Source organism: Artemia franciscana, chromosome 7 (assembly GCF_032884065.1).
Source record: "Artemia franciscana chromosome 7, ASM3288406v1, whole genome shotgun sequence".
Classification (NCBI taxonomy): Eukaryota; Metazoa; Arthropoda; class Branchiopoda; order Anostraca; family Artemiidae; genus Artemia; species Artemia franciscana.
Window position 1 is genome coordinate 17567482 of NC_088869.1, and position 24449 is coordinate 17591930.

Here is a 24449-nt window from a genome sequence, read left to right on the forward strand (position 1 = left end):
CCCTTTCCAAGATAGCCAAAAGTCACTAAACTAGAATTTTACTAAACAATGTAGTCATACCTTTTAGCTCCTATATTTAGTTAAACTGGTTATCTTTTTGGTTTGCAGTTTACTATCAAATATTTCATATGAGTTTGTAAATTGTATGAATGATTTTTCAGAAGTTTTAGATAGCCTAATGGAAAGAAACACTTTCAATCTTTTAGAAATATTCTGCACATTTAAAAAAGGATAAATTTAGGGCAGTTTGTACAAAAACCTATATATATCTCAGTGCCTTTTTTATGCTCACCCCCTTTGCTGTACCACTGCCCAAATCAGCAATTCAAATATAACAGGTTACTAAGTACACCAATCTATATATATATCCCTACAAATGGGGCTAGATATAGCCCCATTCTATGTGCAAACAGTGGTAAATTTATAGTAAACAGTATAGCCTAACTGGCTTTCATATAAAGTGAATATACCACTTGATGCTTTTTTTATGCTCTTTACTAAGATAATAATTGTTTCTAGCAGAAATTCAGATTTAAGCACTTTTTGGGCTCTTCAAAATGACAAATTTTCAATTAGAGTTAGACTTATTGCACATTTTATATAAAATAATACTACATTTTGTCAGTGCCATCTTTTCCATAGTATTATTTTGTGGAAAATGAATGATAAGTCCTATTCTAATTGAAAATTTGTCATTTTGAAGAGCTCAAAAAGTGCTTAAATTTGAATTTGCAATTGAAGCAATTATTATATTCTTAAAGAACATGAAAAAAGGCATCAAGAGGTATATTCACTTTATTGATAAGTCAGTTATATGAACTGTCATAATTTTTTGAAAATTTATCATTATTAAGAGCTAAAAAAGTGCTTAAATCTGAATTTTTGGTAGAAGCAATTATTATATTTGTAAAGAGCATAAAAAAAAACATCAAGTGGTATATTCACTTTATACAAAAGCCAGTTATACTGTTTGCTATAAATTTACCCAAAAGTGAAAGAAAATAGGCTACTAGCCTACATAGATAATTTGAAGACAACACTGCCTTTCCTTGTCAATAAAAAAAACGGTAAAACCTAAAGATTTCACTTCAGCCCTATTAGAACATATTTTCGATTTTCCAGACCATTTAATTTTGTTTGATTATTAGATTGTCTCCTCAAGAATGAAAGAGATTATAAGAAATTATTTTATTTGGAATACTCACAATGTCTAATAGTTAAGCCTCTGGGGATACCATGCCCCATGGCCCCCAGGAAAAGGAATGTAAATGATGCAGTTTGTCTATTTTTGAAATGCAGAATTTATCATTAGGAAAAGAGAATGTAGTCCTGTGGTGGCGCAGTGGATTTGACCTTAGCTTGGTAATACAAGACACAAAGATCAAATCATGCTGCAGGAATGCATTGCAGGGCTGACGCAGGGACCTTAGTAGTCAAGAAGCGTTGTTAATTCTTAATTAATAAAAAAAGGGAATGTTTGATGCTGGATGCAGGGTTGTTACTAGCCACTTTTGTTTTTTTTTTTTGGGGGGGGGGGGAGTGTTATTGAATTTCACCAACTGGCTGGTTATTTTTACTGACTCTTTTTTTATATCCATAATTAGCATAATGTTGGTTTAGAATACAATACGTAAAATCACTGTATGAGTTGATAAAACCACTGCAATCTTGGTTGAAGCAGTTGCTAGCAACCTAGTAAGAGACAATCATACCCCATAGTAAAAAGTGAAATAGCCCATAACTCCTAAAGCTAGAGACCAAAAAATGTACACTATTAGAACTGCCTTGTCAGAAACCCTTCTGTAGGAAACTTACAGCTTGTTGGCTTGAATAACAAAGAAAATCCATTGGCTTGAAAAACACAAAAAGTTGCTTGAACTACAATATTCTGCATTGATGGCATCTTTTTTTCCTCTGCAGCCAGCAGGGCACTAGAGCGTCATAGAGACCTGTTTAATGGCTTATTTTAAGGGAAATTAACATATTGAAAAACCTTTTGTAATTGACAAAATAATCTTTATTATAGAATCAATTTTTTACAAAAAACTATATTTTCATGTACAAGATTGATGAAGGATGCCATAATCTATATGGTGCAAAAGTAAATGCAATATAATGATACTAGCTATAATTATATCAGTATATTTTAACAAATTTTTAGTTCAGAATTGCTAAAGTTTATGCAAACTGCAAAAATATTTATGGTGTCTGAACATTATAGTATAGAGTAAACTGAGCCCTGTGGTTCATTCACATAATCTTCATTATTTTAGCTAGGAGGTAACTAAAATGAGTTTCTTTTAAAATTTTTACATAAAGGATTGATGATAAATGATGTCAGTGAATAGGATCTCATGTAGTAATTATTGATAGAAGTTCTTTTTCAACTTTAAATTGGCCATTGTGTAAAAGTTGCCTGAGGCAGGAATTGAACCTACAACCTTCATACTAGAATTCCAACCAGCTATCCATTGCACCACACAGGCTTGTAGTTTATGTTATACTTAAATGTTTCAGCAAAGATCCAGGTCACAGCAGTAGCTAGCAACCTAGTAGGAGACAATCATGTCCAATGCTAAGAAATATAATAGCCCATAACTCTTATACACTAGACCATGTAGGATATATTGTATGGTTTGAAGTGGTAGCTTGCAGCCTAGTAAGAGACAGTCACATTCCATACTAAGAGATACAGTAGCCCATAACTCCTAAAAATAGAGCCAGATCAAAACACAAAATAAGAATTGCCTTGTGCAAAACCCTTGTGTAGGGAGCTTGTAGCTCCTTTGCTGGACATAACTAAGAAAATCATTTGGCTTGAAAAATATGAAAAGTTGCTTAAACTACAATCTTCTGCATCAAGGGTATCTTTTTTTTCTTGCCTCTGAAGCTTGTGGGGCACTGGATTTTTTTATAATAAAGACCCAACTCTAGCCCATAGTAACTTAAAGATTTTATAGCAAAGAAGAAACTAAAGCCCAAAGGAACTGAACCCTGCAGTTTATTTGTATTTTCTTCATTATTTTAGCTAGGAGGTAACTAAAACAAGTTTCTTTTCAAAATTTAAAAGATATTGCTTGAAATTCAACATATTTTTTATTTCTTCCCATTGGGAAATTGAACCCTGTTCTCCCACATGACAAGTGGGTATGCACACCCTTGTACCATTGGACACTTGAAATATAAATTACATATAAGGCATGATAATAAACTTGTTAATACACTAAAAAATTACCTAAGGAATTGGTCTGGTTAATTATAAATGGCGATTATGTTTACATTAAAGATCAATATGGTTTATTATAAATATGAATTATGTAAGGTTCAAAAAACAAGAAGTACACCATTAGAACTACCTCATCTGAAGCCCCTATTTAAGAAACTTACCACCCCTTCACTTGAATAACAAGGAAAATATATTGGTTTGAAAATCAAGAGAAGTGGCTGAAACCACAATATTCTGCATATCTTTGTTTCTTTCTTTTTTCTCTTCCACCTCAGATAGCTTGGCACTGGAACATCATAGAGAGCTGTTAATGGCTCATTTTAAAGGAATTACTCACCAGGATTAATATTTTAGTAAATTTCATGTTATTACTTCCATGCTCTTTATTTAAGCTTGTGGAAATTTTTGACAAACTCTGTGAAATCACAACAGAAGTTAGTAAAACTGCTATCTTTACCAACCATGTTCAGGATTTCTGTAGATGAGATGTCATTATTTTTATGGTCTTTTTTACCGAGCATACAAAAACATTGGGAGTGTCCCCCATCCCCATGTGTGATGGCCCTGCCTGAATGTGTTTAAAAGGTAACTGTTGGCAACTGCGACTGTGAATGCAATTGCTTGCAACTTCTACTCTATGTATTTGTGACTACTTTTAGCAAATGTTGAGGGGGATGTTGAACTTTGGAACTTTATTGTTGAAAAAAAAATATCATTTGATGTTTTGATACTTTAATGTCAAAAATTTTATATTGTCAAAAAACCTGAAACTTAGGCAACAAAAGGAAAAAGAAAGAAATTTATTATAAAAAAACTTTCTAAAAAAGTAGTTTTTAAAAGAAAAGTAAAGAAACTTAAAATCAGCAGAAATAAAATTCTGTAATAATTTAAACTCAAATGGCCAGAAATTACTATTAACAAATAAGTAAAAGCTGAAACGAACAGAAATAAAAAAAAAAACAAAAAAAACAACAAACATACAATAGGTACTGTTATATATGAATAAATAGATCTTAAACGATTAAAACTTGAATTGAATATGCAAATCAAACTTAAAACAAACAAAAATCATTAAAAACATGAGTTTGGCTACTGCTTCTTCCTAGACTGTAAAAGCCCAAAGCCTACTGCATCATTTGCGCTTTACCAAAAACGCATTGTATGTAAAATATTTTCTTTTGGACTTAAAACATTGAAAATAACACAATGTTTTGGAAATGGTATTAAGTTTCATTTTCACGAAAACCTGAGGAGATTTAAAACTGAATATTTATAAGGGTTAAAAAATATTATGGAAAAGTTTCTCTAGGATATAAATAATATGCCAAACTATTAAAAAAAACCCGAAAAGATTCAAAATATTCTTTTGCTCTCCAGTGAATAAGAGTAGGCCTATATCAATAAAAACAAAAAGGTATTAATTAGAAAATATTCCATTTAACTGAATAGGTTTTTCAAAGAAAAGTAAAAAGCCACATTATTAATACAAAAATGAGTAGAAATAATGTCAAATGAATTTCCAAGCGTTTGTGCTGGGGTTCTTGGGTTGATGAGCTATCATTAATAGTCTGGATAAAATTCAATTTGGAAAGAATGTTAAAAATCCATGGGGTTATGTAGATGGTATTAGGGTGCTAGATACCATTAGTATTTAAAATTGAATCAAAGTATCGAGTAAAAATCATGAAATTTCATGGTAGGTGAATAAGGTGTCGAGAGGATGGTCTGTATAGATGTTTTAAAGGCTCTTGGGGGTGGGTATATTTGTATTTTAAACTATAATTAAGGAAAGGTTTGATGCTATGTGAATAAAATGTTGGGGTAATGTTCTGCTTAGTTGTGTTAGTGCTCTTTGGGATAAATATAGTTAATTATTTTTTTTTTAAATAAAGAAAGGCAGGCAAAAATTTTATATTTCTTGACTAAAATGTTAGGAATGGGAGATCCTGCAGTGGAGAAATCTGAATCTTTCGCGATTTTCACGAATTAAATGGGAAGCGGTATGCTTACCTGTGTCGGCCTTGTTGGTGTTGGGGGAGTATGTTTAGATATAGTAGCCTTGGTGCCAAGTTTAGTCCCAATTATCTCTCGCTTTATGAACCAGTAGAAGTTGTGTTGCCGTTCTTACTAAAGATGAGTATATTTTTGTTTAAAAATAAACATAGAAATAAGAATAAGAAATCATATGGGGGATAAAAAGGTTAAAAAAAAGTTTATAGCTGTTTTATGACTCTTATGGGGGGGGGGGCGAGGGGCAAGGTGGCATTAACATTTAAAAGATAAGAGTTAAAAATTAAAATTCATGAGAAGTATATGTATCTTTGCTGACTTACCACTAGAATGAGGTGAGCTTGTTATTAACAAAATAGAGAAGAAAAAACATTTAAAAGATAAGTAGCCTAACAGTTGATTTGAGTGTAGTAGAGAAATGCGCTATTGCATCACCTTGTGAATTTTGTTATGATACTTGTCCATGTTGGGGTTCTTTCTTGAATTTTCTAGGTCTTAGTTGCCTTGACTTTGCTGATATCATTGAGTCTTATTACTATTTGAAAAATATAGAATACACTTTAAAGATAATATAAAATAATTGGGAACTGGTTGGCATGAAGTTGGAGCATGCGAGTCTGTGTTGGGTTTCTTTCTTGAATTTTTAGAGTTTTGTAGCCTAGGTATTGCTGCTACTACTACTACTTCTGATTTCAATTTGAAAGATATAAACATACTTGAAAATAAAAATAAATATCATTTGAAGGAAGGAAAAAAAGTGTTGGACTAACTGAATAAAATTTGGGTGGGAGTCTAAGAAAAATAGGAATCACAAGGATTGTGTCAATAGAAAAAAAAGTAAAAAAAACGGGTGTCATTTTAAATGATTTTTTTTGGCGGAAGGGGGGGGGGGGTTAGTCTGGTTAGCTATGTCAGCCTTTATGGAATGATTGCTTGTAATTATTACGCATTTGATGAAGGGGTAAATGGTGTGAAAAAGGAAAGAAAAAAATAAAAATAAAAATACGAAAAATAAGAACATATCTGTCTCTCCTTAAGCTATTTGCTAAATTTCAATGCCCAAAAGCACATATCCTCTGCCTTTACATGTCTTTTATTATCCATCCACAGCTTGAGTATACTTACCCGGTGTGGTATTTTGGTCTTACAGTTGATCAGTCTGATAGGCTAGAAATTATTCAGAAGGGAGCCCTGAGAATTATTTACGGTCAGGGCAAAGTGCCTTAAATTCTCCTCCTCAAGGAATTTCCCTACCTTGGCAGCCCGACACGTTACTCTTTGTACCAATTTTGAAAATAATCTGCGTTGTAGGCCTAAACCACGCTTTCAATGTATACTTCCAGCCCCTTATTGCCCTCCAAAGCCCCGTTTACCCCAATCAAAAGCACAAAAAATTTCGGTTTTAAATCCTATTAATGCAGGAACTGAGCGCTACAGAAAGAGCTTTATGCCAGCGTTCGTTGAAATCATAAATAAATGAAATTTGTAATGCATCATGTTAATAGTATTATTTGTTTTTGTTTAATTTTTATTTGACAGGCCAGTTGGATTCATTGCTAAATGTTTTATGATGTTCTTATGTTTTTACTTATGCCCTCGTTTTTATTCATTTACCTATATTACTTACTTTTACTTGTTTTACTCATATTTTACTTATGTACTTATGTTTGTGTACTTAAGTACCTATTTTTATTCATTTTATTCATTGTACTCATTTTATTCTACCAGCTAGTTTGTTTCATCACTGTAGGTAATGTTTTAATATTTCTCCTATGTACCAATGTTTTTTTTCTGTTTTTTTTTTTTTTTTTATATACTATGTAGACTAACTGACTGAAGGCGACAGTTCCGGCAGTTTTTATGCTGTGAGAGTTTGCTTGATAATAAAGTACTATTCTACTTTATTCTATTCTATAACAGGAGAGTTCTTCCCTCAAATTGTAATCCCTTATATCTTCAGACATTCCAAATATTACAAGCTACATTAAAGTACTACGATAGCAACAAACTACATTTAAACTTCAAATGCGGCTCTCAAATGGACATTTTTATGGCACTTGGTATTAACCGAGTGACATATAGTGATTGCAAATTCTGTCGGTCCTGGTTTCGCTACTTTAGGCACTTCCAGGTAAGCTAGGACGATGAGATTTGGGAGGCGTATCAGGGACCGGACCAATAAATTTTCGCAATTTGACCATCTGATTGAATCTCATTGAAATCACTAGCTGATAGTTTGATACCTTCCACCTCCAACTTCGATTCCAATACAGATTCTTAGATCTTAGAAATCCTTTGATCTAATCGTTAAAAATTAATATTCAGCTCATTTAACATAGTTGAAGTTTCTTTAACAGTCTGTAAAACTAGACTCAGACTATCAGCTAGTGATTTAAATGAGATTCCTTCCATAGGACTGGATGTGAGAAAAAACTCGTCAGATTTTTCCTTCTTCCTCTTTCCTCCCATTATACAAAATAGTAATTGAACTCCAAGAAAAAATAGACTGTAGGAATATACTAGTTGAAGTTTCTTTAACAGTCTGTAAAACTAGACTCAGACTATCAGCTAGTGATTTCAATGAGATTCCTTCCATAGGACTGGATGTGAGAAAAAACTCGTCAGATTTTTCCTTCTTCCTCTTTCCTCCCATTATACAAAATAGTAATTGAACTCCAAGAAAAAATAGACTGTAGAAATATACTACCACATAAAACTCCTTTAATTACTCACTTTGCGTAATATTGGCATCTGAATCTATCCAAAAAAATTTCGACAGCAAATTAACCTTGCTGAACACTAAATGAACGGTCCGACGCAAAGTAGGAATATTTACCTCGAATGCACTCTTGTTTTATCAAAACTTTGTGAGAGTAAATCCGGTTTAAGATGTTCACTGAATAAATGCTATATGTGAACTGATAGAATCGGATCTTAATGAAACTTGATACATAGAAGAATCTTGTGTCTCAGATGCTGCATTTTCGTTCGAATCGGATTGGGGACATGGAGGGTTGGAGGGGGGAAACAGAAATCTTTGAAACCGGAAATCTTGGAAAACCCTTAGAGTGGAGAGATCGGGATGAAACTTGATGCGAAGAATAAGCACAATTTATAGATGTGAGATTGACATAATTGGTACGGATCCATTCTCTTTGAGGGGGCTGGGGGTTGTTAATTTAAAAAATCAGAAAAATTGAGGTTATTTTTAACTTAAGAACGGGTGACCAGATCTTAATTAAGTTTGACATTTAGAAGGAACTCATGTCTCAGAGCTCTTATTTCAAATCCTGGCCAGATCTTTTGACATTGGGGAGAGTTGGAGGGGGAAACGGGAAATCTTAGAAAACGCTCATAAATGTCGTAGATATATGATTGACGTAACCGGACTGGATCCGCTCTCTTTGGTGGAGTTAGGTGGTGGGGTCCAGTGCTTTGGCGAGTTTGGTGCTTCTGGACGTGCTAGGACGATGAAAGTTGGTAGGCATGTCAGGGAGCTGCACAAATTGACTTGATAAAATCGTTTTCCCCGATTCGACCATCTGGGGGGCAGAGGGGAGAGGAAAATCTAGAAAAATTGAGGTATTTTAACTTACGAGTGGGTGATCGGATCTTAATGAATTTTGATATTTAGAAGGACCTCGTGACTCAGAGCTCTTAATTTAAATCCCGACCGGCATTAAGCCTCTGATTTTCCGTTTGAAGCAATCTATTGATTTTTAGAATTTTGCTAGAGCTCATAAAATATGAGCTCTTGGCTCTTCCGACCTCGTCACAAGTGCCATATGAACTCTTAGCTCTTGTTTTATTTTGTTTGTCCAATTCAATAGAATAAAATGAACAGGTTAAACAAGTACAGAGAATAGGCACAGGAAATGTTCTTTTTAGTTTACGGGTAATACCAATATTATTGGTGATTTTGACATAAACCACTTGTTGATTTGCAAAAAGCCAGTAAAAATTATATTGAACCCTTTTTTGACAGCTCCCTTCAACTGGTTTTCGCTCTGACCGTAAATTGATAATTGTCTGCAGATAGGGAGAAGCTTTTACTTTTTTTCAGCTTCACTTGCTAGAGAACGTGTAGGTATAGCAAAACTAAGACCATGTGTTGTATTTTTCATGACATTTGTAGTCAAAAGGGAGTAGAGCGCTTTTAATGCTGAACCCTGTGGTACCCCATATGAAATAAATGAATATAATTACCCTTTTTGAAATGGATGGATTTTGTCAGTTAAAAAAGGCTTATATAATAAGGGTAAATATCGTCAAAAGCGGAAATTCTGCATTTTTTATATTAAAGATATAAATTGGCTAGTATCCAAAATGAAAGAAAAATATTGAATTTCGGTACGATGTATTCATGTATACGATACGTAACGTTCATATACGATACGGTATGAAACGTTCATGTATTTACGAGTAATATGGAAGTATTGCCAAAAGCTATAAAGTTCGAAAATATTTATAGGATTAACATAAATATCTTTAAAAGTGGGAAACTTACCAAAAACCGCTATACAATTATAAATTGGCTACTCTTTAGAAATGAAAGATAAATATATGAATTCCTGCTGGATCAAAATAGCTAAAATTTGAAAATGAAAGGAAAATGTCACGTAAATCCAAACTAGAATCATAACGTAGACATGACCGACCTATTTCGGAAGGAAGTGGTAATGATCTATAAATATTTAAAAAGACTTAGATTATCGTCGGTACGAGTGTTGTTGAGCATCTAGGTAATAACATAAATTTTATTACATTTTTGCTTTTAATTAAAAGTTAGATCCTATTTTAGAATTTTAAAAATTTGTACCAAAACTTCCTTTGCATATGATAGCTTCAGTTTTCGCCAATTTTTATTTTGATTTAAGGCCGCATTAATAATAGCAGTCATTTGCACAACCACCCTGTAAGTCCATTCTTTGGGATTAAGGTATTTCAGTGAGCTATTTCTCTAAGTAATTCTTTGGGTATACGTGCTTAGTTTGAAGCAGAATTACATTCTTATTCTTCTTGTTTTTTTTTTATTCTTAAAAAACAAAAACCATAGCAATTTCGCTCCCCCCACACGTTTCTTGTTTCCGAATCTGATTACTCATCTCACGATTAATTAAAACTAGTATTTTTTCTTTCTAATGTGCATAATATTTTCTGCTATTTCAGTTGATGGTGAACTTGTCAGTGAGATTAAAAGAGGACTATGTATCTTTCTTGGAATTTCAAAAGATGATAAAATTGAGGATGTGAATTATATGTAAGTAACTTTTAGTCGCCAATTAATAGTGTTTATTCAAATATCCTTTGTAGTATTAATTAAAAAAAATCATAATAAGAATCTTTAAAAAATATTGAAGAGTTATAAAAAGCCAAAGACGAGCAGAAAGAAAGTCGTATAATTGGTAGAATATAAAACGAACATAAATAACGGTACTTATGTCTTAAAGCCACTACACCCAAGAAGTGAAGTTGGTTTGATCCTAATGAAATATACCTAAATATGATGAAAGTATAATACTTTAATAACACAATTATCGAACTACAGCAGAGAACTATGGGAATCAGGCAACCCAGAACGCATTATATTAACCGGTATTGTAACGGTTTCTAACCTAACCAAAATGCCAACTCTATATATGAAATATTTAATTAAAATATACCTACATGGTAGTTTATCTCTCTGACACTAAGCTGTTTATCATGAAGTATATACTGAAATACAGAAACAAACCAGTTCCACTCAGACCAAGAACTTGAGTGAGATGATAAGAAATAAGTACCGAAAAGAAAGTTCTTAAGTCGGACTAGCAAGCCATGACAAAAAACAACAAAGAGAGGTAAAACTCAATGAAAAGACAACAAGCGAGACTGCGGCCAGTAGAGAGAAAAGATGAAAGACTAAAATAACGCGGATATTTTGCCTCTATGGAGACTAGGCGTCCTCAGCACAAGAGAAACAAAAATAAAAAGATAAAAAACTGAATTAAAAACAAATAAAACCACCATCAGCATTGATAAAATACAATTGTTGCAACTGATTCACGTAGGGGAGAGAAGCTATTAGAGTTACTTCAATGAGAACATCAAAGCATCTGAGGAAAAATAAAAAAATTGAAATTACGGTAATTATTCTGTTGCGAAATAATCCTCTTGTTAGCTATTATTGAAGCAACTATTTTTAGTCCAGTAGGTAATCTAGTCCCCTGGTAATTATGTAAACTCTTAATTCCCTTATTGACTGTTGATTCATTTTCCAAAAGACTATCGTAAATTGGGTCAATATTTGAGTTTCCTGTGTCCCTATTTGTTGAAAGTGTAGTAAACATATGTTTTTTAATTTTTATAGCCTCCCTCGCCCACTGAGAAAAATCTCTATCATTAGCAATAGCCGTGGTCTCATCAAATTATACAAATTGCTCAGGATGAAAGAACGTATGTTCAGCCAGAGCCGAAACAAAAGTTTCAGGAGGCTTGCTTAATTGTAGGTTTTTTTCTATTGAGTTGCGATGCTCAATAAATCTTTCAAGAAATTGTTGGTGAATTGTAACAATATAAAACTTTCTACAAGAGCAAGGAATTTTATTCACCTCACCAACTAAATTTCCCCGATTTAAATCTTTTCCGAAATTAAGGAAAGTACCTATTGTTCTCACTGATCGGAAACATGGATCAATGTTATGTTTACGCAATATTCGTTTAAGTATCTCCCTCAAAATAGGTACATAGAGCAAAGAAATGAAACTTTTAGACACATTTAATTCTGAAGACTGCAAAACTCCAATAACCCTATTATTATGTATAATGCGTCTATTTTTTGTTATTTTATCAACGAGTTTAATCGGGTAACTATTACAAAATAAAATATCCCTCAAATGCAACAATTCAAAATCTAAAAACTCTTAAGAACAAATTCTAAAAGCTCTATAAACCAGTGAAATCTCAACCCTTCGTTTCACTGAAATAGGGTGGCATGAATGAAAATTCAAATATCTATCACAGTGTGTAGGCTTTCTATAAATTGAGAACGGTAAATTGAAATAATTTTTAATTATAAGATATCAAGAAAAGGTAGTTTGACGTTTTTATCATACTCTACTGTAAATTTCATATTTTTACAAAACTATTTAAATGTTTATGGAAAAAGCCTAAGAAATCTAAACCGTGTTTCCGAATGCAAACCTCATCGTCCATGAATCTGCCTCAAAAACAAGGGGAGAGCCTAAAACTGTGAATAGCGGAGGTTTCAATAGAATCCATGAAAAGATTTGCCAACAGAGGAGAGGGGTATGCCCCCATAGTCAGACCATATACCTGTTTGTAAAATTCACCTCTAAAACCAAATTCAAAAGAATATTCATTTACAAGGATAACCAACTTCATAATGACATCAATATCCAAACTAGCCATGGTCACATTCCAAATATTTCCTTACTGTTTTTATTCTCAGGAAATTCATTACCTGAGGACGGAACAGGACTGAGGACTGTATTTTTTTTATACTTTTTATACTTATTTTTTTGTAATTTTCTTTAACATACTATAGATTAAGGAAAGAGACTTTATAAAGGCATCTGTTCGACTATTTGTTATGGAAATATCACAATTCGTATCACCTGGTAGCGGCAATGCATAGCCAAAAGATTCAATTTCAGAAATCAGAGACTTAATTTTGTCAAATTACTTAGCAAAAGTTGAAACAGACTCAACTGTCCTTTTGTTGTATCATTAATCAATTAATCAATGTATCATTAATCATTATAAGTAATCAATCATTAATCAAAATTGTATCACAAAGATGAACGGCTAAAAAAACAATCGGACGAATGGTAATAAATAAGCTATAAAAGGAAAAGTTCCGCCTCACAGAACAAGTTAGGCCACCAGAGATCCTGCCACGCGTGCGTTGGCATGAAACATAACGTGACCGGCATTTCGTCGGAGGAAATTAACACTACAACCAGACAGCAAATGTTTTTGCAGATATTAGACGTCAGAATTTTCTAATAAGTCCTTTAGGCTTTGGACGTAATCCTTAGTTCCATTTATATTGAACGAAAAACAGAGATTTTTCAAAAAGTTTATTTAGCCGATAGACCTGCTACAGTCTTAATATGGGCTTGGAATTTTAGAGAGCACAAGCTAAAGGCTACGTAGTCGTCAATCTTAATTATTATTTTATCGCCAGAGGCACGAATACTGTCAATATACTTATGGTCAAAGATTATATCGATTGTAGTAATTCGTTTTGAAGTACTATCTTGTTCATGCGGCGCCTTTGTGATCAAAACAGTCGCTTGGTCAGCATTAAAATTCATTGACAAGGCATCTGTACTTGACCGCTAAGCTGGAAAACGGAGGTCATAAGCAATCATTATTTCATTTATCTGATGTAAAGTCTGTTCCAAACTGTTGATCTTAACGTGTAGCCAGGAAAAGGCTACTGCTGGTAAGCAAGGCACATCAATGGTGGGGAGAGAATGGCAAAAATAGACTTAGTAGGCCGTGAAATCTGTTCCAGTATACCTTTTATGTTATTGTAAGTGGTGTTACCAGCAGCACCAGGCCTGCATCAGCACGCTTAGTACGTTAGCCAAAGATCGCTAGTTTTTTCCAAAGCATTGATTTAGCTTTGACAATACCCATGGGGTCAAAATTCAGCTTCAAAATGGAATTTAGTATCTTTTTTAAAATAGAACCGTAGAAAATTCAATACTGGACAATACACAAATTGGTCGAAAAATTCCGAATCAGTGTCCAGTTTACAGAGCAAGGTCGAAATCAAAAGATAAATTAGAATGCAAACCACAGTTCCCATTCAAGGAATTCTCAATCAAGTAGCAAAGTTCTTTTCAAAAGTCAACAAATAAGACTAACCCCATTATTCAAACTTATAACTCTTTGGTTACTACCTCACTGAAAGTTTCATGGAAGTTCGACGAAAGTTTCATCAAATAAAATGAAAAGCTGAGGGTTACCACAAACATGTTGAGCTAAGACGGAGCTGAAACTATAATTTTGATGTTCTATCAGTATTCATAGTTTAGTTGATTTCTAAAAAGTTTAGCTTTGAAGCAAGGACAGTTTACCTAGACAAAATGCAGGGAATTTCGAAATTAAAGTTCCAAAATAGAGAAAGTCATAGAAGAAACTTTATTTATTGCAACCATGTCAACCTCCCTTCTTAAAAGATCAACCTATATCTATCCGTCATGGAAAAACCTTGTCAAAAAAAGTTAAAGTTGCTAGGGTATCAAAGAAACTTAACTTTTCGTAACAACTTTGGAAATCATTTCTAACCGAACGAAGACGTTTCGTGTGCGAAAAATTTCTCGTCATCGTGCATACTTTTTCCAGTTTTACTTGATTAAAGTACATCACTCATTAAAATAAAAAAAAACTAAAAAGTTGGAATTAGGTAATCAAGATCGGCTTTTCCAGAATTATTTCCTCAAAATCTAGAAGATATGTAAATCTTGTTCTCTGGTTCCTTGATACATAAACTGTTGTTCTCCTGGAGTATGATATAAATCTGTTTTAAAACAGTTTATTTTACAAGTCTGGACAGTTTTGTTTGACACCTTGTACGCTACAAAAAAATGAACTGTTTATTATTTTCGTAAAATTACCAAAATTTTTGTAAAATTCATTGGAACTTTTCCGCCCTATTTTGCGGTTTTCATACCCACTAAAAGTTTTGAGTTAGTATTTCTTGTAATTTCGGATAGCTACAGACCACTGATTACAAGAAAAAAACTCACAAAAAAGTGATGTTGCTCTGCAACAGAACTAATCTAGTAAATTTCATACATATATTTCCCTATTAAACAATTTCCTTTTTAAACAAGACGCAATATTATTTCCTTATCAAACAAGACGCAATATTATTTCCTTATCAAACAAGACGCAATATTGAACCTTCAAGTATTTTTTTAATTATTAGAGGGTGTGCCTCTGTGAAGCTTCCAGACGTTTGCTGATGAATCCAAGCTGAAGATATGTTCGATGGTTGTTTGAGTGATCAGGTGAAGAAGATGACCATACCAGTACAGTGATTGGATTCAAGCTGCTTAGATAGGGATAAGGATTTAAAGAACCGGAGGATTTCTCTGGTTCTGTAGCAAAATTTGAACTTTCGAAATCAGGATTTCCAGCAGTATTTAGTAGAAAACTACCAATGTGAGCTTCAGTTCTTAGAAAATTAAGATGTTTCTATCTGCGTTGAGAAAAATTCTACTTTAAAAAAAAAGAAGTTACCTCTGCGATGTCAAGGAAATAGATGCACGATGATAGATTTAGAAATTATTTCTCTGTAAACAGTTCATATTCAGATATAGTAGACTACTTGTCTTTTTGTTAAATTTTCATGGTATTAAACATCTAAAATATAATAAACATTAACTTGGTAAATTAAAAAAAAAAACAAATTCGAACAGAACTTGTGTTGGAAATCAGCACATATAGTATAGTTTCCCAAAAGTTTATGAGAGATGCTAAAGTTTTTCTTAGATTTTCGAAAATACAATACTAAGTTCTATCAGCTTTCAAAGTTATTTGATTTCTATAAATTTAAGCTTCGAAACTAGGGCATTTTACTTCGACAAAATAGAAGAAATTCGCAGAATCAATACTTTCAAAACAGGTTTTTTCTTCTTCTATTCCTAAAATATATTTATCACAAAGCTTTTTGATCTGTTTTAAAATTCTGACTTAATAAAATCAGTTAATTTTTACTTTTACCTTTCCTGTATACCAAGGCTATCCTAAACTGTAGTATTAAAGATAGTTCTGGTGGTTTTTGTATCACGTGCGTATTATTCATAGTAAAATGTTTAATCGTTTTTGTCCCATACTAAAATGTTTGAAATGTACCTTTAATTTACTAATTTCATCCTAGGTAACTGGGTTCTCAAAAATTAGTTTTCACGGGCTAGGATAGAAGTATTATTTTTGTGCAGTCGACTGCAGACGTTGTACTGCACGTGTGTGCAGTACAACGTCGTGTATATATATGACTCTTTATTTTTGTATTTTCAAATTTAAGAATGGTCACTTTTAGCTTTGTTTCTCCTACTTCTATACTTGAATTTGATGCTGGTTCTCTAAGGTTGTTGATCCTCGGTTAAAACTTTTTTTGCATAATGTTCATCTACCGTAGTTGCATGGTCTTTTACTGTATGTAACTTGAGGCTGACACTAGCTGCTCATCTAACCCCCAATTCAGTACGTAAGGCTACTCAATAGAAAGGATTTCTCAGTATTTTTTTTTTTATATTCAAAGCCTCTTATGTTCTGGTTTTAAAAACACGGTTTTGTATGGAACCCTGGCGGGACTGAATTCGTATTTTGGAAATAAAACAAAAACAGAATAACATTAAAAAAGATTTAAGAACCATCATTCACATATAACTCTCGAAAGAATGCACCGTCATTTTATCAAAAATGTCTAAAAATTTCAAACAAATCACTTTAAAGGAAAAGCGAAAAAACATTTATATACACAGACGTGCCTAAAAATTCCCAAAAAACTTAAAACAAATGAAATTAGTAAATAAAAAAGGGTCATTAAAAAGGAGTAGAAAAGTAAACAAATAACAAGCACTGAATTTGTTGGATATTTCGTAATTTTTTGGGGTAATATAAGGGACAGACATATTTTTTTTTCGTATCTACGTTAGCTAGCCAATAGGGGACAAGATAGGAACAAGCTGAGAGACGGCCCAGGGGTGTGGTATGACATTTTGTGAGGAATTTTTGCGTATACTGGTTTTGTATTGCATTTATTTAAAAAACGGAGTTCGGAAAAATTCAATCTGACTCTTCTCGTGAAATACTAGGCTTCCAAGCCAGACTGCCGGAAATGTTTCAGGATGTGGGTGGACAAAGGAGGTAGAAATCTTTAAAATGGAAAGGGGGGATGCAAAATTTATTCGGAGCATAAGTAAGGAGATACACGCGTCATTTTTGTGGAAAATATTATTAATATGGATATTCCACTTCAAATTAAAAGAAATTGTGACACCAAATAATTAATTAATTTCAATAATAAATAATTAATTATTTATTAAAATAAATAATATAATATTAAAATATAAAATATATAATTTCAAGCAGGGTGTAGAAATTTTGAGAGGGATCGGATTAAAAGAAAGGGTGAGGATTTAAGGAAACAAATTGGTAATATCGTGGATTTAGAAAAGTTAGGGGTATTTCTCTCCTTCGAAGTATACCCGGGCACTTCATTGTAAACTGGGAGGGGTTTACATAGCGATTCTGGTATTTGACTACTTTTGATTAAAAAGAGGCGGTCAATTTTAGCAGGAAAATTCAATGTTGAATTCGGTGACAGGTTTATTTGTGATTAGTGATACATTGTTATTTGTGTGAAGTGTTATACATCGTTAATTTTATACTTTACCACTGACCTGTACATCCGAAACACTCTTTTAGGGCACAGAAAGTTTTGTCAATTAGGCTTTTCGATGATGAAGATGAAAAGAGGTGGATGAAGTCAGTCAAAGATCTTTCACTGGAGCTTCTTTGTATAAGTCAGTTTACTTTGTATCATACATGGAAAGGGAATAAGCCAGACTTTCGCCAGGCCATGCCAACGGAAGACTCAAAGAAATTGTATCAGGCATTTCTGGAAAGAGTTAAAACGCTACATAAGCCAGAACTAGTCAAAGGTTTGTTTTGAAGTAATTAAGAAAGTGAAAAGAAGGGAATCTTTTTCTCATTGGCTTACTAGAGACTAAAATTACTACCGTAGCTACTGATTAATTTTTCCTATAACGATATGCCACATATACCTTTTCTTTTTTATGTAAGTTGGGATTAATTAATTTGAAGTTATATCTTTATCCTTTCTTTGCCTTTATTCTTCGTGTTTCTCATCTAAACAGGATTTTGCCCCAAAGAGAAGATTAGCACCTTGTGTATCTCGTAGCTATTTTGTGTCAGCTTAGACTTTTCATTATGAGCAGGGGAAGAGGGGAACGAAGTCGGGTCAGAACTTTTCGTAGATTTTTCCTCGGGTTGGTCTATTTGCACTATCTTACATAGCAACGGATTGATCCAGGCCCTCGCCAGGCTATGGGAACGTGAGCTTGAATAGAAGTATTTGAAGTATCTGGATAGAGTAAGAGTACTTAGCGCATCAGAATCAGTCAACAGCTTGTCTATTTAAATACAGTTGATTTAAGAAAAAACTTTCTGAAAAAAAGTTTATCAAAGAAAAGTTAAGGCCATAGTGTATTAAACTTACGATCACCAGAAATAAATTCCTATAATAATTCAAACTCAAGTCGATCTGAAATATCTATTAAAGAATAAATAAAACACAAAACGAACAGAAAAAAAAACACAACAAACCAACATACATCAGGTACTAACATAAATGAATAAATAAATCTTAAAACGAGTAAAACTTAAATTGAATATGCAAACCAAGCTTAAAACGAGCAAAAATCACTAGAAACAAGAGTTTGACTATAGTGTCCTTCCCTAAATGGAAAATTTTTAAAGCCTACTGCATGATTTGTGCTTAACTAATAACAAATTAAATGGAGAATATTTTCTTTTTGTGCTTATTACAGCGTTGAATAGGAAAATGAAAACTAAAGTGAAATTAAATCTTGAACTAATGAGCTTTCAGCAATCATTGTCATTATAAATCAAATATTGTTTAATTTTATTAGTTCTTTCCAGGGACTGTTCAATACATATATAGTTTTCAAAAAAACGCAAATGCCACAGAAGGTTCTATACTTTTACAGTTAGGGAAGGGGACAGTAGCCAAACTCGTATTTGTAGTTATTTGTATTTGTTTTAAGCCTTGTTTGTATGTTCAATTTAAGTTTTACTCGTTTTAGTAATTATTTATTCGTTTATATAATACGTGTTGTAATTTTTTTTGCTCTGACTGTTTATTTAATTTCTGTTCGTTTTGGTTTTCATTTATTCTTTAATAGTACTTTCTGGTTATTTTAATTTTGAATTATGATAGGACTTTATTTCTTCTTAACGTAAGTTTAATATATGCTGTGATTTTCTTTGAAAAGCCTATTTTTCCGTTTTTTTTTTAATTTCTGTTCGTTTAGACTGCCAAATCAAAATCAATTTCTTTTTCAACATCAAAGTTTTATCAAAGTATAAAAACATCAAGGTGGTATTTTTTTCAACATCAAAGTTTTAAAGTTTAACATCGCCCTCAATATTCTCCGAAAGAAGTCACAAATAGGTGGGGCAGAAGTTGCAAGCAGTCATAGTTGCAAGTTGTCACAGTTCGAAGTAGTCACAGTTGCAGTCAAAACCAGTCTCATGTGCAATCGTAAATTAATTTATATTGCTTGACCCGGGGGCTGCGAGGGAATAGTATCCCCAGAGGCTTAGCTATTAGATGTTATGAAGCTATGAAGCATGGGCGCTCCAAAAATCGGATGAAGATTTGCTAGATGTTTCCCAGAGAAATTGCCTATGGATTGATCTGGGTACCCGGCTAACTAACCGTATTTCAAACAGTAGGTACGAAAAGTGTGGTTCAGTCCCACTTTCTAGGGCTATAATGAGAGAAAGGTTGAAATGACTAGGGCAAGTTCTGCGGATGAAGGATGACAGATTGCCAAAGATTGTCCTTTTTGGCCAACCGTCTAGGGCTAAACGGAAAGCAGGTCGTCCGCGGTTTGGGCGGGAGAATGTCATAAAGAAAGGTTTAAAAGAGTGAAGCTTTGAATAGATTGGGATGGAGGAGAAGCATGCGTAGCTGTGTTGGCCTCAGGCGGCTTAGTGCTGGGGTGAGTTGTTAGTAGTAGTACTTCTTGCCTTTTTGAAGACTCAGGATCAAACATACCAGGCTCTTATCCCCCAGCTCTGGAGAGGTTGTGTCAACCCCGTAGGTATTGACATATGATCCTTTGATTATTCTGAACAAAATGACTATGTTGTTTAGTTTGGAATTCTTTCGTTTTAGAATAAAACTTCGATACGTAATCATTTACGTAATGGAATAATGATTTTAGGAAAACCTTAACTTAACCACTGTATAAGAAAGGTGACAGGAGTGAGTGTCGTAATTATCAAGGCATTAGTCTGGTCTCTGTAGGTAGCAAATTACTTAGTAATATGATACTTTTTAGACTGAGAGATGCTGTAGACATAGTTTTAAGAGAAGAACAGTGCGGTTTTAGAAAAGATGGAGGATGTGTTGACCAAGTTTTCATTTTTAAGTTAATAATTGAGAAGTGCCATCGTTGTCAAACACCTTTGGACCTCAGTTTTATAGATTATGAGCAAGCGTTCGATTCTGTTGATAGAAGAGCTTTAGCAAAGGTCTTATCCTTATATGGTATACCAGACAAATACGTTAAAGTGATTTGTGCTATGTACGAGAATCATACTGCTGCGGTTAAGGCAGGTTATGAGGATAGCAGCTGGTTTTGTATTAAATCAGGAGTTAAGCAGCGATGTGTTCTATCCCCCTCTATATGGATCATTTTGATGGACTTTGCCATAAGGAGCACAGGAAAGGCAATTGGAGATCACGGAATCAAATGGGGAGGAAAAACTCTCCTGGACTTAGATTATGCTGATGATTTGAGCATATTAGATGAAAGTGTGAGTAAAATGAATGAATTTTTAGAGGTTCTGCGAGTTCAGGGTGCTAGAATAGGTTTGAAAATTAATGTTAAGTAGACCAAGTCACTAAGGCTAAGAATAAGTGAAGATGGAAAGGTGACGTTGGTTAACGAAAAGATTGATCAGATGGGCAGCTTCACATACCTTGGTAGTATTATTAGTGAAAACGGTGGGAGCAGTGAAGATGTTAAAAGTAGAATAGCCAAGGCTCAGGGTGTTTTTTCTCACAGTTAAAAAAAAAGTTTGGAAGAATAGGAAGATAAGGCTGCAAACCAAGATTAAAATATCAGAAGCTACAGTGATGACAGTGGTCAAATATGGTTCTGAAGCATGGGCGCTCCGAAAAGCGGATGAAAATTTACTATATGTTTTCCAGTGAAATTGCCTACGGATTGTCCTAGGTACCAGGCTGACTGACCGTATTTCAAACTGCGGGCTGTACGAAAAATGTGGTTCAATCCCGCTCTCTAGGGCTATAATGAAAAAAGGTTGAGATGGGTAGATCACTTTCTGAATATGAAGGATGACATATTGCTGAAGATTTTCCTTTTTGGGCAACCGTCTGGGGCTAAACGGAAAGCAGTTCGTCCTCGTCTGGGGTGGGATGATATCATTAATAAAGATTTAAAGGAAATGGGAACTTCCTGGGAGGGTGTAAAGAGGGAGGTCTTGAATAGATTGGGTTGGAGGAGGACTGTGCGTGACTGTGTTGGCCTCAGGTGGCTTGGTGCTGCGGTGAGTCATTAGTAGTAGTAGTAATATCTAACGCCGATGGTATGTGATATCTCATTGATTCAATAGCTATCTTAACCTCTCTAGGTCCTGTTAGAACACTAGTAAACAGTTAATTTTAACGTGTATGAATTGCCATACACGTTATTATTATATATGGATTGCCCCTTACAAGATTGGCCGAAATCTTTTTTTTACTTGTGCTTTATGTTGTGGTGTTTCTTTTATCCCACTATACTTATGGACAGACAAAATAAAGATTAAAACAGGCATTTCTATGCCAGAATTTTTTTTTTAAATTGTCCGTCTCCCTCCCTGGTTAACATTAGCTGTTTATTTCATATGGACCACTAGACTCTGTAGGAATGAGCGCGCTACTGTTCGGCATTTCTGCTTCTGAAACTGGAAAAGCTCAATATATATTGTTTTCAATAATTTAAATTGACTGACTATCTCCAAATATTATATCGATAGCGACTTTGTCCTGTTTGGACAAAAATTGTTGTTTGGGGCCATAAAGCTGCAAAAAAGCCATTTTCCGGCGAAAAATCTTTTTGGCTACCTAATATGTCCATTTGAACTTTTAATTTTTCTTTGAATGGGCTGCCTCCCGACTTTCTAGGGCCATCAGTTCAATACAAAAAGCCATGAGGGAAAAAGACGTAACAAAAAATAATATTTCTTCTCGAAAAATACAAAATTCCATATTATGTAGATGGGATCTTGAATCTTTTACAGAAGGATTCTCTGATGTATTGAGCTTGATGGTTTAATTCTCATCAAGACCACTTGTTGCTTGGGGATATTTTCCCTTTTTTTCAAAAATCACTAAAATTTTATCAGATTCGTATCTTTTGATATGTTTTATATATTGGGATTCACCATAAAGAAAATTCTTTTGATGTATGTATTGTTATGAAAATTTCTTTTCAAAAGTTTACATGACCATTAGTCTTTGTTGCACCTTACTTATAGCTTGATGTCGCGAAATGTTCGATTAAATCTGTTTGTAAATGATGGGAAACTTGTATTTTCCGTGGCCCTCGTCCAAGGAGCTGTAAGGGTAATCTGATCACCAAAGAGATTTATTGACCTTTTGACTACTTTACGTTTCATAATTATGATCGGATGCCTTTGCTGTTGTGGCTGTGGCTAGGAAAAACGAGCACAACACAGGGGCAAGTTGTCCTCCAATCACTTTCAACCCTTAAACAGGGCACTAGAATTTTTAGTTTCCAATTTCAATGGCCCATTCTGTTTCCAAGATATTGAAGATACGATATTTTGATAACCTGGATGCATTCACTGTCTTTTGAATACGCCCTACCCTCTCCACCTATTCGTAATTCAATATCGAGTTGGCCCCCTCAACATTCACTGGAAGTTTCAACTCAGGAACCCCAGCTGTCTTCAAATGTTAAAACGTTAATTTTGTCTGCATTGGAGATGCACATTATTGAGCCTCTTCGCCCTCCCCCTGCACTAACCTCCTGCACTTCGCCTTTCCTTTCTCCCTGCACTTTGCCTTTCCCGAGGTTGCCCTTAATTTGCCTATCCAAGTTCTATAAGTTATGTCAAGACAACCGAATCCATTCTGAATAATTTAGCCACTCACAATAAAAAAGTTTATAAGGGACGAGACATTTTTAATGTATCGCATTCCTTTAAGGCTTGCTGAGCCCGTGAAGAAGATGTCCCATGTGCAGGTTAGAGGTTTAATGGCTGGTTCTGTTCTATACTAATTGTAATCCCGATGGGGTTATTTGTATTTACTCTTTAAGACAAAGACAACAAATGTTTTAGTATTTTCTATTGACTGGTTTTTTCCAGATGGGATATTTGGAGCCATGATGTCCGTTCAAATCGTAAATGACGGCCCTGTAACTGTTGAAGTTATTTCGCCAAAAGATAAACAAAGCGATTGTAAAACTGAAATCAATCAAAATGGACGCCAGTGATTTATTTAGACTTTTTAATATCTTTTCCAGATGGGATCTTTGGAAAGGTTCGTTCAGTGCTAATTGAAAATGACGGCCCCGTTACTGTAGAAATTGTATCTCCTCTAAAAGACACCAAAGATAAAGCTGAACTGGAAGAGGACGAAAAATAGAACATACTCGTGCATTTTGAACCAAACTTGTGATTGCAAATAAAAGAATCAAAAGTGACGACCCCTACATATTTTTAAACTTCATTTTTGAACGAAAATTAATACTGAGTAAAGGGTTCGAAATTATTCTCTGGAAGGTTGTTTCTTTGTTTGCACTAGATATCAGAGGTCAGTGACCTAGATCAGATATCAGCGGTCAGAGACACTGACCTATGAATTATTACTGACTATGAATTAAAATGGAATAGTTGTGGGCATTAAGTCATGGCTAATTATAGAAAAAGCCAGGAGAGATAGTCCAATAGAGTTAGAAGAAAAACCTGGCATTATTGTACTAGACGAGTGTACTAGTGTACTTTGCACTAGAGGTCAGTGTAACGCTTACCAGGTAGTTGAATTGAATTTTTATGCGTGTCCGAGAATGTAATTCATTCAATCACCATTCACAGTATGTCCAAAACGCCTGGTAACTCTTGGAAGTGAATTCTGTCCCCTTTTTTTAACTTGTGGATAAATAACAAATATTCAAAGACTTAGTTAACAAATCTTCAAAACACTAAATAATATTTCTGTGATCGAAAAAACAGATTTTTCTGATGAAATTTTGAATAAAAACATATTTTTCAAAGAAAATCAGGAAACTGTGGAACCTGAAGTCTTTGCATAGAGTGATGTTTGTGTCCTAATTTTTACCAAAAAGAAAATCAAACATCTGTAAACATTTACTTTTGCAGTAAG

General features: G+C 33.9%; 2 protein-coding genes across 4 annotated transcripts in view; one reads left to right on the forward strand and one right to left on the reverse strand.

The window, feature by feature from the left end:
* Positions 1 to 8150, reverse strand: part of LOC136028917 (uncharacterized) — a 166321-nt gene extending 158171 nt beyond the window's left edge. The window contains exon 1 of the mRNA XM_065706885.1: positions 7970 to 8150. The gene's annotated coding sequence lies outside the window, so the exon portion shown is untranslated. The remainder of the gene's footprint in view (positions 1 to 7969) is intronic.
* LOC136028919 (D-aminoacyl-tRNA deacylase-like) overlaps positions 1 to 24449 on the forward strand; it is a 68715-nt gene that overhangs the window by 645 nt on the left and 43621 nt on the right. The window contains exons 2-4 of one of the 3 annotated variants that reach the window (XM_065706893.1): positions 10406 to 10496; positions 17687 to 17922; positions 23432 to 23837. In XM_065706893.1, the coding sequence (XP_065562965.1) occupies positions 10406 to 10496; positions 17687 to 17922; positions 23432 to 23559 (455 nt within the window). In that variant the 3' untranslated portion in view covers positions 23560 to 23837. Of the gene's footprint in view, positions 1 to 10405; positions 10497 to 17686; positions 17923 to 23431; positions 23838 to 24449 lie in introns of those variants that run through there. The other 2 variants (XM_065706895.1, XM_065706894.1) reach the window with 2 other exon arrangements.